The sequence below is a fragment of the Thamnophis sirtalis genome, unplaced genomic scaffold (genome assembly GCF_051295495.1).
Source record: "Thamnophis sirtalis isolate CommonGarterSnake01/CBP01778 unplaced genomic scaffold, rThaSir2_p1.2 scaffold_1, whole genome shotgun sequence".
NCBI lineage: Eukaryota > Metazoa > Chordata > Lepidosauria > Squamata > Natricidae > Thamnophis > Thamnophis sirtalis.
In genome coordinates, this window is record NW_028261381.1 from 7,574,816 (window position 1) to 7,589,538 (window position 14,723).

Sequence of the window (14,723 nt, forward strand, 5' to 3'; positions counted from 1 at the left end):
GAAAAGAAAATCATTTCAGACTGTAAAATGGGCATTCTCTTAGCTGTCAGATTCAATTCTGCATATTTACCTTTGTCAATACGATTACTTTGCAGAGGAGGTTTTTGAAATGGGGGGAGAAACGATGTATGTCAGGATCATTGTAAGCTGAGGAGTACTGTACAAAACAGAACTGTATTAAGTTAGAACAAGGGTGTCCAAATAGTTGATTGGAAGAGAGAAGGATCTGAGAGGCTGGTTAAGCACTTGGTTAGCTTAAAATAATATTTTACAGACACAGCATCAGCTATGGAGACTTGCTTCTGCTTTGTAAATAATTTGTTCTCTTGTTTATAATACTTCCACATTGTGCTCATTCCATGATAATGGGTCAGTATTTGAAACTGTCCAGAATTTTTTTAAAAAAATGTATATCTAAATTTATATGCCACCCATCTTGTATTCAGTGCTACTATGATATGCAAAAACATTCTTAGAAAACCTCACAGTGACACATGCACCCATTGTTAAATACACACACATATAAAATAATACTCAGATGCTGACATTCAGGAATACTTGCATGCACCAATATCTCTATTTCAAGAACCCCTACAAATACTGAAGTAGAACTGCCCCTGTGGCATTTAGAATAGGCAGAGGTACAATTTGAGTTGTTGGGGGTGGGGGTGGGGAATGAAATCAAACAAATTAAAAGTGGCCAAACAACCCACTATTTTCTGAATGAATTCTGACTTAATTTTATGTACCAGCACAGCCATTCTAGGTTGATCTTTAGAACTGGGAATGGCAGGAAGATTTCTACAAGAATTTACTTCTGGAAGAATGTGGTTACATTCATTAAAAACAATCATAAACATTCCTCAGAAGTAAAAGTTCTCTATGCAGTATTTAATGTGCTTATTAATAAGTGCTGCTAGTATTATAGCCATATACAAATTTATTATTATTATAGTTTACATATTAGTAGTTATGTAGTAAAAGATGAATGGTTTATGGCTTTTTGAGAGAGGTTATTCTTATGGACACAGTTGTAGGCATATCTTTTAGAAAATCAATCCGTTTAAGCATTGTGTAATAAATTCATTCTGTTCCAGACTGCAGTATAAAAACAATTATAATAAAAAAACCTGTAACTTGAAGTTTAAGTTTCTGCAAAATGTTTGCAACATAATTTTGCTTAAGGAAAACCTGTGTGCCATCCTATCCACTTTTAAAATTGAATCATAGTATCGTAATTTCTTACTCTGGGGTCTTTGGTATTTTCAGATGGTGACGGAGTCAGTGGAAGAGAAGAATCTGTGAACTTCAATGACGCTGATGAAGGGTTTTCCTCCGGGGCATCACTTAGCAGCCAGCCACCTGGGACCAAACCTTCGTCCACATCTCAGAGGAGCAGCTTAAGGAAAGGAGTTGCTGGGCTTTTGGCCAAGGATAAGGAGATCATCTTAGCTACCAAATCCACAGACAGCCCTCGAGAATCTGCCCGCAAGCAGTACTTGCAACAGTCAATTGACCTCAGTACAGATGCCATTGAAATTACTCCCACAAAGAAACATTTGAGTTTGCCTGCTGGGCAGGTGGTCCCAAAAGCCAGCAGTGTAAGCCTGATCCGAACTGCAAGTGCTTCTTCCAGTAAATCATTTGACTATGTGAATGGTAGCCAGACGGGTTCCAACGTTGGCATTGGCGGTGATGGCGTTACTAACTTAGCAGCCGGCAACTCCAATCGTTTTTCAACCATTAGTCTACAAGAGGACCGGTTAAGTCAAGCTGGAAATGGCAAAGATGTCCACTCACCAGGAGCTCCTCTGACTAAGCAGTCCAGATCCCCAAGTTTCAATATGCAACTAATATCCCAAGTCTAACTTTTTTTTTTTTAACCTTCCTATATTTTTTTCCATTTGTCCAATTCTTTTTTTGAGCAACATCTACAATCTTCATCTTATCGTTTGAAAACCCTGGCTTTTGGTGATCTTGTCCGATTCATTTAGATACTATACTATATTTTGTACTGAAACAGCAATAAAACCTCATGTTTGCGCCCCCCCTCTCCCATAAATGTCATTGTGAAAACAGTATAAAATATACTTTATGCCTTTTCCAAGCCTTTGGTTCTCCTTGGGTGATGTGCAATCCATTGTAGGCAGATCAGTTCCCATTTCAACACTGTGAGTCACTGTGAGAAGATTGGAGGAAATGGAGAATGTGATCCCTATCGAAACAAAGCTTCGGCTTTCCTGAGAAATAGTAAACGGGTTAGTTTTCTCAGTCTAAAGTTCTGCAAAGACTAATGAATTGTGATTATTATTATTTTTTGTCTCTCGGAACCAAGAGTGCCTCAGAGATTCTAGTAGGACTTTTGGACCTCTGAGTTAGTGCAATCAATTCTGTGGGAGAGGAATATTGTCATTGCTTCTGATGGCGGTTGAAATGCACTTTGTCACGAACCTTAGAGTAGTCTTCCTCTACCATCCATCCACCCTCGCCCTCCCAACTTAATGTTCAGCTACCCGAGACATGTATTTATGACCAGGAAATTGCTCCTTCGAAATGAATGGGCTGTAAGTAGACAGCATAGATTGCAATGCAGTTTTAAGGCCTATGGAGCCATGTTTACATGTCTTCCCCACCCAGGAAACAGGGTTGTTTCTCTCCATGGTAGAAATTTGAAAGATGAAATACATTTAAAACAAGATTGAGAAAAATGGGAACATGGGCTTTCCCAAGTATGACTACTCATCAATGCTCCTTTAAAAAGTTACTTTTGTAAGTTGAGAATCTTTGGAACCTACAAGAACAATTGAAGTTTAGGTGAGGGCATTTTTTCAGGGTGCTTGCGGTGGAATGACTAAATTTTGTCATTGAACAAACTCAGAAGCTTCAAAAAGGACAAGTGGTTCTCCAGCGGGGAATGCCAGGAACAGAGGCAGTGGCTGCTGGAAATACTGGGGCATCAGTTTTCCTTAAAATCATTTCTCAAGCAGTGGGGTTTTTTTTTTGGCAGCTTTCTCTTTCCAAAGGAAACAATTCACTGCCTATATTTTGATCAATCCATTGCAGTCATAGTTCATATAGTTAATGTAATGCGGGTGTGTGTGGGGGAGCTAAAGATATTATCTCCCCCACTTTAATCTGGGAATGCATACTGTTGAATTTAATCTTGAATGCATGTGGTGTGTCAGCAATACGTGATATCTGTGCTGTAGATCACTGCTTTAAATTGCATTTCTTATTCTAAAGAAAGTGTTCATCATGTTTTGAAGAGTAATGTATACGTGGAAAGCAAAGGGGCTGTTTTGCCTTCTTATATTTTTGCTGTACTTTGACCTGGAATTCTGTTGACAGTTAATGAAAGGAACAGATATAAGTTATATTCCTCCTTCCCCGAAGTAACCTTTTGAATTATTTATAGGTTGAAAAGATTCAAACATAATACATTATTTTCAGAAGGGTCAAAGATTAAAATGTTCAGATTACCAAGTGCCATTATTCTGCTAAAGAAAACATTAAGTTTAGTTGATAGTTTCCAGTTCTTCTACTCTCTTTTGTCTTTTTTCCTGACTTTTGATTTGAATCTGGAGTTTGTCAGAAGAATTGTAGCTAAAGTAATCCTCATTTTAAATTATTACTATTACACTAAGTAGTAGTTACTTTGTATAGGCACTCATTAAAGCAAAGCTAATGTCAAATTTAATTCCAATATTATTGAAACTCAGGAATGTTTCCCAGCGATTCACTGTAATTATTGAATATTCAGAATAATTTTGAATAATATGTATAATGTAGGTTAGACTTCTTGAGCTCTAAAGCCATCCATTACAGACAACTTCAAAAAGTTTCTTTGTTCTGTAGAAAAAGTGAGAAGGAACCTAGCTGTATGTCTTTATTTTTCTAGAGAACTAATATGATTCCCATATAATTCAGCAGTCTTTTTTAATAATAGAAAACTATGACCATTATACAGAAAACTGCATGAATAGTTTTATAACCAGGGACTTTGGGCTTTCAAGTGTTAAGTAGTATAGTTCATTGTGCAACATATTAAACTATGTTTGCATCCTTCTGATTTAATGGTGTGAAGATCAGAGAAATGATTATGACCAAGGTGACAGGATTTAAAAACCAAAACTACTGGGATGACTAAGCCTGTGGTTATACCTAGATTAGCTTTTTAAGATCCAGATCCATGTATTCTACATAGCAAAAACCAAGTCTTAGTTGAAAAGAAATATTGCTGTAATTCGGACCAGTTAATTTATTCATTCTTTTTGAAAAATTTAAGTCACAAGTTAAGCTTGTTTTTTTTTTAAAATCTGTATGTAGTTGTATGCACATAATATGCAGAAAGTCTAATTTACATACTGATGATTGGTAGCTTGCTATCAAACTGGAATGTCTTTAACTGTGCAAATCATCTTAAAGAGGTTATAGTTTATTTTTTTAAATATTGAATAAAATATATATTGTATCTACTCAACATATTAAAATTACAATGTGTACATATGTTGGGGTGATGACTTATAGAATTAGTAAAGTGATTGTTTTCTTCTGTGTAGTACAGTTTTCTGTATTTAGGTCTTTTGCTTTTAGTATCGTTTGACACATTATAACATCATGTACGTGTTTTCAATTTTGGTTTATGTTTCTTATTTTTCTTCTAAAGAGTTGGCACATTGTTCAGATTCTATTCCTATTTTAATATGCAATTTTTCCCTTACTGTGGACTCAAGTATGAAGCTTACCTTGTTTCTGTGTCTTTATGATGGAGGAAACATTGCTGGATATCTTTTCTTAAATGTCTGTGTCTTACTTGAGAATATTAATTGGTTCTCTTAATAGGTCATGCTAATACTGCTTCAACATTTGTTGATGTATCTGCTGCTAAGCTGTCCCAAAGTTTTTGCTAAAAGCACTGTATTGATGTTTTGTATTTGAAGGTTCAGACTCAGTGGGGATGTAACATCTCTCTTTGTTTCTTATTCATGGTTGAGATTGTTCCTTTCCTCTTAGCACCTTGGGTTTGCCTATTCTCCCCCCTCCCCCCCAGTTGAATTGCACACTAGCTTTTTATAATGTTGACCACGAACTATCCAAAAGTGTGTAAACCTACCATGTATGCTTACCAAATATATAGAGAGACTCAGTCACTATCTTTCATGTGTTACTCAGAAAGTACATTGTGGTTCATTGTAAACTCATTGTAATCTAGAGAGAGAGAGAGAGTTACAGTACTCAGTTTTGAAAAGGAAGAAGGGAAAGATAATTCCACCAAAAATGGTGATGCCTGAGTGAAGATCGGTGTAGTTTGTAAAATTCATTGACATGGGACATGGGAATGAAATAGAATTAGTTTGGCACAAAAGTCAGAACTTTCCATTGAACCTTGTAATTTGCCATTACAAACTTTTTACTGGATTATAGGCAACAGTAATCCTCTGAAGGATATGACAGATATTTGCATTTAAATATTGTTATACGTATCCTGTTATATAATAGCTTCTGTTAAGTAGAAATGGCAGTTCTTACAATATTTCGTTCCAGTTGCACAGTGAAAAAGAGCATCTTCATATCTTATGCGTGTGTTGACAGAAATGCCTGTATAAAAATAAAATCTGAAAATATGATTACAAGAAAGAACTGTGAACAAAATTGGGTAGGACAATAGTGTGAAATAATATTTTTACTTGCCTTCCTCTCTGGAGGAATATGTAATCATTACATGTTGTAAAGATTATGCTGCCATGACTTTTGCTCTAGTTTTACATGTAAAAAAAAAAGGAAAGGTAAGCATATAATTATATGGTTATTACCAAATGCTGGATTATTTTAATTACACCATTTGACCTGGCTTGCGGTTTTTTTCATAATACAGACAATAATATGAGAAGAAGATTATTCATCTCATTGATTACAAAACTATTTCAAACATTGCTGATGTGCAATTTATGGGCAGCTGTTTCAATGATTTCTTAATAAGTCTTTCATGTAAAACTATGCATCATTCTATGCCAGAATGATGAATTTGTATCACAGTGAGACATTGTTTAAAATATAGTGTTTTTCAAACATATACAGTAATAGTATCTGATTCATAAACTGGGTGTCTTGTATCCTGATGCTCTTTGTAGATTTAAAGTAGGCAAGTTCCTATATTTTACAACTGAAATAAGGAAATCATAATAATTTCAGACTTTTGATTTGCACTATTTTGTGGGAAGTAGTTTTTTTTTCTGCTGGGGAATGGATATGTGCGTGCGTGCGTGTGTGTGTATAACCACATACACACACAAATAACACACACAGATGTGTACTATTTGTCAGATGTTGACAATCAATTGCTCTGTTGTTTGCAAGAGGTATGTAATTATAATCAATGTAATATTCTGAAACATATATGTATATGTGTATATTTCAAAATGTTTGTTTAATATTTTTTCATTATTTTCAGTATTTATCTTCAGGGAATAGATTTTCATTTTCTTGTTACAAATACATTTTGAAGGAGTAATTTGAGTGCCGGCGGTAGTACCATCCAAATGCCACAGATTTTTTAAATTAGTACAAAAATTGCAACTTTTAACAAATAATTAAGGAGATGAAATCAACAATTTTATTTTAGACTTTAAGGAACATATAGGCAGAAAAGACAAATCAATCTAAATACTATTTGCATAAATTATTTCAAAAATGTTTTATAAATTATTTCTGGATAATCACATATCATGCATTATAATTTTACCACTTAAAATTAAATAAAACTTCATATTCAACCAGTTAAAATTAATAATTGCCAAAGACTAATAATTTGATTCATTTCTTAATACTAAATGCAATATTGGGACAGTAGTAGGATAAGAGTATACATGCAGAATCACTTAGATGAACCCAAAGTTGGCTCATTCCAACTGTTGAAGACTAATTTGTTTAACATAACAAACAAACATGTCAGTGAGAAAGAAGTGCTTGACAAAAGTTTTTATTCATGGTTTACTCATGATTAATTAGGAATTAAATTCATTTCCTGTTACTAGTGCTTCTGTATTATACCCCATTATAATTATTCACGTTCATTTGTACTGTTAAATCTTTTTATTATTGCACTCATTGGTTATGATCCAAAGATTCACTGAATCATTCGAATAAAAACCTTTAATTTTTGTTTATAATTAAAGGTTTGATTCTCTTTCATTTAATTCTCTTTAAATAAATTATCATTAATTTCTCAAATATGCTTTAATAAAAATACATGATACCACTATTAGCCTGAATATCCATCTAACCTAGTTTTCTGCTGATTAATACATCAAATAATATTTTGAATAACCAATTAATTCTCCCTTTTGTTTCCCCACAAATATTTTTGTATTGTACTTTTATAAAGAACCCTCACTTTATGTTCAGTAAGATTTTTAAAATAGTTTGCACTTAAAACATATAACTAAATTTTGTGGAAAATAATATATTCGAACTCAAATCCCCGCGAAAAAGCAAGCAGGATTTTAAAAATTGGTTATTTGTATGTATTCATACACCCATTTCCATCATATGTAAAATTTAAATACAATGAAATATACAAGAGGTACAAGTTAGGAGATTGTTTCTTAAATTTCTGTCAGAATTGTCAAGGCTGCAGTATGGAATTGCATAAACTGCCATATATGATTGGAGCATAACTTTTTTTAAAGCCCTTAAATAGTTTTTGTTAAATATATTCAAGCCCACAGTAAGTATTGTAAACTTGAAAATATATTTTCAAAATTGGTTTACTATTCTTCCCAGAAATACAATTCTAAATGTATAGTCATTCCATGATTTGTAATAAGGAGCATCCATTTTATGTTGAGACCTTTAATTTGCAATGTAAATAAATATTAGTGAGTACAAAAGCATTTCTGTACAATTTTTGAATTCTACTCCTAAATTTAAAAGCTGATTGCATTAAATATTAGAGAATTAAAATTGCAGCATCTATTGGTACTAGAAAACAGAATATTTTGGGTGCTTTATTTCAAATGGGACCAAGATTACTCCTGGCATTAACAATATAATATTAATTCATGCAGTTAATAGTTGATCATGTGTAACCCAGCCCAATATCTTTATTCTACATATAAAATACTTGAAATCAGTAGATAGTGGTGGTGGGGAAGCCTATTTAATTTACACTGGCTTATCAATTTTGATTTTGTTTTCACTTGAATTTTTACTTACGATCAACACATATGGTTACTAATTTGTAATGTTTCTGTTTAAACAATTATCTGCAATAGGCATTCCGAGGGATATATATAAATGATATATATTCATGAGTGTTTAAAATTTTACACGTTAACTAGTCTTCATTTTGAAATTACTTTTTACAGTATTCTCATTAGTACTTTTGAATGTGTTGTTTATGATTGGAAAGTAGAATATAGAAACTTGAAATCAGTCTGTTTATTGCAAGGTCATCTCAAAGGCAAGATGATTCACTTAACTTGGTCACATTAAACTTTATTCTTGGATTTGAATAATTTCTGAGAAGGTACTGATGGCAAATGGAGATGTTAATTTTTAATGTTTGTAAACAGATATCCTGACTTAACAATGTTTAATTCTAGCTTGTTTGACAATAGTTACATAAGCTCATCTTTCAAAAGCATTTTCTTTTCCCTTCACACCTTCCATCTGACCAATTATTTATCTGTCATACAAAGGTTTATTATTAAACCAAGATTTCTGAAGGATTTTTACTGTTCTGGCATTATGTAACCTATTTTACCTCATTTACAATAACCATAGCTAGCAAATAGCCCACTTATTTTATAGAAGATCTGTTTGACAAAAGGAGTTGATTTATGATAATATTCCACCAGCATATTGGTATGATATTTGAAACAAATCAAAATTTGGTGCTGGTGAAATGTTAAGCAAAATGAGTATGTAATATAAATGCAGTCTTTATGGCATTGGGGCCCTAATTGGGACCTGTGAAAAAATATTAACAGAGCTCAGATGACATGTTTTTGAAGATCTTATACTGGTGCATGTAAGCCATTATCGTAACTGTCTTACTGAATCTGGTTAATGTTGAACTGTGTTAAGTGTTGAATTTGTAAATAATTGCCAGAGATAGATAATATTTTGAATTATTGTAAATAGAGGTGTATAAAATTAAAACTAATCTGCAACGCAGAATATATATGTATATAAAAAAGGTGTTTAAATAAATATTGTGCTGCTGTTTCTGGAAAAATGGTCACATTGTCATATTTTCCCCAGTATACTTTTTACATGAACAGCATATTATCTTCTCATAAAGCATGCTTCTTTTGGGTAGGTATTTTATATAACAATCCTTGCACTGAAGTTAAAATCTAAAAACTGGTTGACTAGTGGGCCTGACCGTTAGCATTACTTGGCACAGAGCATCAATAGGTTTACATGTTACAGGCTGCAGTATTTTAATCTGTGAAGCACTGGGAGGTTCTCTTCCAAATACTCCCATGTCTTGGGAATTTAATAAGCAAGAAGATTGTCAGTGCAGCTACTGATGTCATTGTTAAAATGTTCACATTGACTTCTATTCCATTCCACTCCATTCCAAACTCTTCAGGGGGTATTTAATATAAACCCTTAAACTGTTAAATAGTGGTTGAAATATTTACAGATTTAGAACCATCTAAAATGTCACAATATAGAAAACTGTAGTATTTCCACGTGCTCTACATGGGGCTGCCCTTGAAGACTGTTCGAAGACTGCAGTTGGTCCAGAAGGCAGCCACGCGAGCGATAGTGGGTGTGCCTAGGTACACCCACGTTACACCTATCCTCCGCGAGCTGCACTGGCTCCCCATTGGTCTCCGGACACGCTTCAAGGTGCTAGTTGTTACTTTTAAAGCCCTACATGGTTTAGGACCTGGCTACTTGAGAGACCGCCTCCTGCCATTTACTTCCCAGAGGCCAATAAGATCACACAGATTAGGCCTCCTCCGGATTCCATCTGCCGGTCAATGTCGGCTGGCGACTCCCCGGGGGAGGGCCTTCTCTGTAGCTGCTCCGGCCCTATGGAACGATCTCCCCGTGGAGATCCGGACCCTTACTACTCTTTCGGCCTTCCGCAAAGCGATTAAGACCTGGCTGTTCCGGCAGGCCTGGGGCTGTTGATTTTATCCAGCCCCACTCTAAACTGTATGTATGTTGTGCAATTTTAATGTTTGTTCTTTTTAATTTTTATATGTCCCCTCCCCCCCCCCCCAATTTTTATCTGTAAGCCGCCCAGAGTCTCTAGGGAGTGGGCGGCATACAAATCCTAATAAAACCTAAACCTAAGGGTAGGGTGAGTATTGAAGAGACCCTATGATGACTTCCAATCTGCTAGTGACAGTGGCCAGAAATTAACACCATCCTAGATCATTTAGGAGTAATGAAAATAAACTTTCAGATGTTGACCTACATCTATTTTCTCCTGAACATTACCCATACTGGATCTGAGATCCAATACTAGATGAAGTAGCTCAAGTTCCTCATTCTTGACTTGAGTCAATTGTACATTAAAAAGTTTTACTTGTTCTTCAGATATATATATTTTAGAATATTAGAAGGATTTATTAAAAAGTAATTACCAAGTTTTCAACTTTAATAAGTTGGTTTTATAGACCACAGGATGCCATGCTAGGTATCCTCAAAGTCAAATTTGTGTTCTTAAGGCAGCCTGATGAAGACAGACTAACCTTATGTATTTGCTTTTGTCAAAATTATGGAGGTAAATGGGGGCAGCGATAATTTAATGAAAGATGTCACTTTTGAATAAATTTTTATACTTAATTGTCCAACTGTATATTTTCTCTTCATACTGTTCTACAAGATACTATTCTATCTGTTCTTCATCAATTTAAGACGTGGTATTTCAGATCTGATGCATTGCCATTATCGTTGATCCAATATTGTATAATTTATCCAAATTAGTATTCTTCAATTACTATAGTAGCTTTGATTGGTATTCTTGGGCATTCCCTTGTGGTTTAATTTTGATTTATATACCTTAAACAAGCATAAAATAATTGTTGAACAGAATTTTATCACATTACTTTCATAGCAATGCCACTTATTCCTATTCTGTAGGCAAATTTATTGTTAGTCTATAATTTGGGCAACACAAATATGTAGTTTTGGATGATTTTCCTCAAATAAATGAACTATGACTTTTTTACCAATTTGCTTAATTTGTTTCTTTTTTATCTACTTTCAGAATTTGTGTGGAAAACATGTTTTAAGTAACATTTATGCAAAAACATTATAAATTCAAAATGGTTCACGAAATTTTAAGCACCTCTGTGGCTATCTTTAAAAAAAATGGCATAATTTGTCCTCAGGTTATTTGTAGAACTTGAAAGAAGCTTCATCTTTTTAAATATTGCTGCCATCTTCTGCTAAATCTCAAAATTGCAACTTTTTCCAGGCCAGGCATCCTCAAAGTCAACTTAAGATTCCTGGTGACTACAGATATATCCCTATAATTTCTTTGGTCACAATATGTGTCGTCATTGCCATTAACCGTAGCAAGTATTTGTTTTTCGCTTTTTGTGGCCATAGATTATCCTAGCGATTTCCCCTATAAGTATTTGAGATGGAGAAATGGCAAGTTAGGTTTATTCATCACAACATGTGGAGTGTGAAATAAGATGGTCTGGAGAAGTGTGCCTGATCCAAAGGACACTGAGATGCTGAAGATCTGGATTATTTCCATTCTTTGTTCTACAATATAGGACTATCTGCTTCCTTTACTCCATTGACTATAGCCTCCAGGTGCACAAAAAAGCTTGTTATTTGAATCCAGCCTAATTTATTGGGGAGTGGGGGGTGGAGAGAGACTCAATGTATTTTTCTAAAAGTTGTTTTGAATCTCAGAAAAACTGGGTCAAAATTCCAGGTAGAAGCCCAAACCCTGGTTGATAGGGACTTAAATGGAAGCCGATTCAGTACTTGTTTGTTTCAGAGTTTATTTATGTATCCTATTTCTCTTTCAGGATGGATCTGAGATAAGGCTAAAGCAAAGCAAATTATAATTCTTTGCAATAGAATGTGTTAATGGAAAGACGTTAAATTTGCTTTATTGCACCTTGTACAACGAAATTGAATGCCATCTTCAGTGTACGTTATAACTATAAAAATAAAACACAAACAAAAATCCTTCACATTCTATACAATTGAATTGAATTCCATTAGTTTTGCACTATACAGTAGAATTCAACATAGTTACTTCCCTGGGATAGAAGCTGTTTTTCAGCCTATTTATCCTTGTTTTTATTACCCTGTACTGTCTGCCAGATGGTAAAGGTTCAAAAAAAGGGTGCCCAGGATGAGGTGGAACTTTAAGAATGTGTAATACACATGTGTAATAGATGTGTAATATACATTCAAAATCTAGTGGAAACAATATAATCAGTGCCATTAGATTCATCTCAAAACTGCAGAGAGAGACTTAAAAATGGAAAAATGAATGCATGTCTGCACTAATGCCAATTTCTGTTCAGGAAGATTGCAAAGAATAATGTTTGAAACAAAATCTGAACTAAGATTAAAAATATTGCTGAACTTCTTAAAATGGGTGGTGTCACAAAGTGAAATCTTTTCTATGACTTAAGGTGTGGCCAACTAGGCTGATTCAAAAGACCACCAAAATGGAGTGTTTCCAAGAATACATCTGTATAAGTAGTTGGTAAGTAAACAATGCAAACACTTAAGAGAAGATTTGATGGCTATAGTAGACAATTCTGAATCTAGTTTATTCCATGTGTTCAATCCACAGTATACATAAGAAGGGGATGCTTCAGAAACAGGTATCAGAGGACTAAATGATCTAAATATAGTAATTGTAGTAGAAGGTTAGATTTTATTGCTAATGTTGAAATTCCAGACTTGAGAAAGGCAAATAAGGTAGCTGCCTAACCTGGCCCCCAGCTGCTTTCAATCATATTTTTCAATCTTATATATTTATATATAAATATAAAATATATAAAATATTTATATATTTCAATCTTAAACTGTCTACTGTTGACCTCACCCCATTCCTAAGAGGTCTGCAAGGGTCCCTGTCCTAATGTCCCCATTTATTCGTATCCATTTCATGTATTCATAATCAAGTTTATACTTATATCTGTTGTCTTCAGTGGTGGGATTCAGCCAGTTCACACCTATTCGGGAGAACCAGTTGTTAACTTTCTAAGCAGTTCGGAGAACCGCTTGTTGTAAGAAATCTCCTTTTGTTTTTTCCCACTTTACAGGGCTAATCCTGTAAGGAAGGCAGGAAGGAAACATTCTGGTGTTGTTTCTAGCCTCATCTTTATTGCCCTACTTACAGAAACTGCCTCTCCAGTTAACCCTTATTACCATTGTAATAACTAAGGCGAAGCGCACATTGACCTGAGCGATATTGACTTGGCCACCCCCACAGTCACATGACCACTGAGCCCCACCTACCCAGATGGTTATTAGGGCAGAGAACCGATTGTTAAATTATTTGAATCCCACCACTGCTTGTCTTCTACATGTTTGGCAAAATTATATATATAGAGAGAATGGGTTAGGGTTAGTGATCTTCCTCCCAGATATATATATATATATCCATCACGACAGAAACCCAATATTTGTACTGTTGCCTTTGTTATATTTGTGTTTTTTTTATTTGTGCTGATAAATAAATAAAGAGAGACTAGTATAGATCTATTTCAAGCTATTTAGCTCTCATCAGCTAGCCATACCCTTACAGGGATTCGAACCTGTGCTGTATTGCATCTTAGGCAAACGTCTTAGCCATTATATATATATATATATATATATATAGCCATACCCTTAATGGGAATCGAACCTGTGCTGTATTGCCTCTTAGGCAGATGTGTTTACACAGCTAGCTGATGAGAGCTAAATAGCTTGAAATAGATCTATACTAGTCTCCCTTTATTTATGTATCAGCACAAATATAACAAACATATATACATACATACATACATACATATATATCTGTGTGTGTGTGTGTATACATGTGTATATATATGTATACATATACATACATACATACATACATATAAATAAATAAATTGAACTTAGGTGGCTCAAATGCCAGGCAGCTTCTCTCGCCCAGCTGCGGACAGAGCAGCCGGCGGACCGAAAGGCGTCCAACTCCTCGCGCTCTCTGACATTCCCGCCGGTTTGTTTATATATATAGTGTTAAAAGAGCCGAATCGGGAAGACGTCACCACCACCTATCTCGTCGCATTCCGGGGGAGGAGTCCTTCCCCATTGGCCGTCGAGAGCGGCCAATCACGAGCCCGCGGAAGGAAGCCGAAGCGCATAAGAGAAGGCTTGGCTAGCTCCGCCCACCGGAGTAGAGAGGGGCCAATCACGAGCCCGCGGAAGGAAGCCGAAGCGCATAAGAGAAGGCTTGGCTAGCTCCGCCCACCGGAGTAGAGCGGGGCCAATCACGAGCCCGCGGAAGGAAGCCGAAGCGCATAAGAGAAGGCTTGGCTACCTCCGCCCACCGGAGTAGAGAGGGGCCAATCACGAGCCCGCGGAAGGAAGCCGAAGCGCAAAAGAGAAGGCTTGGCTAGCTCCGCCCACCGGAGTAGAGCGGGGCCAATCACGAGCCCGCGGAAGGAAGCCGAAGCGCAAAAGAGAAGGCTTGGCTAGCTCCGCCCACCGGAGTAGAGAGGGGCCAATCACGAGCCCGCGGAAGGAAGCCG

At 35.5% G+C, this 14,723-nt stretch overlaps 1 protein-coding gene across 6 annotated transcripts in view; it reads left to right on the forward strand.

The window, feature by feature from the left end:
* HYCC2 (hyccin PI4KA lipid kinase complex subunit 2) overlaps window positions 1-10,221 on the forward strand; it is a 60,100-nt gene extending 49,879 nt beyond the window's left edge. For all 6 annotated transcript variants that reach the window (XM_087707247.1, XM_087707225.1, XM_087707262.1 and 3 more), the window contains one exon: window positions 1,270-10,221. In XM_087707247.1, the coding sequence (XP_087563373.1) occupies window positions 1,270-1,868 (599 nt within the window). In that variant the 3' untranslated portion in view covers window positions 1,869-10,221. The remainder of the gene's footprint in view (window positions 1-1,269) is intronic.
* The last annotated feature ends 4,502 nt before the right edge of the window (window positions 10,222-14,723 follow it).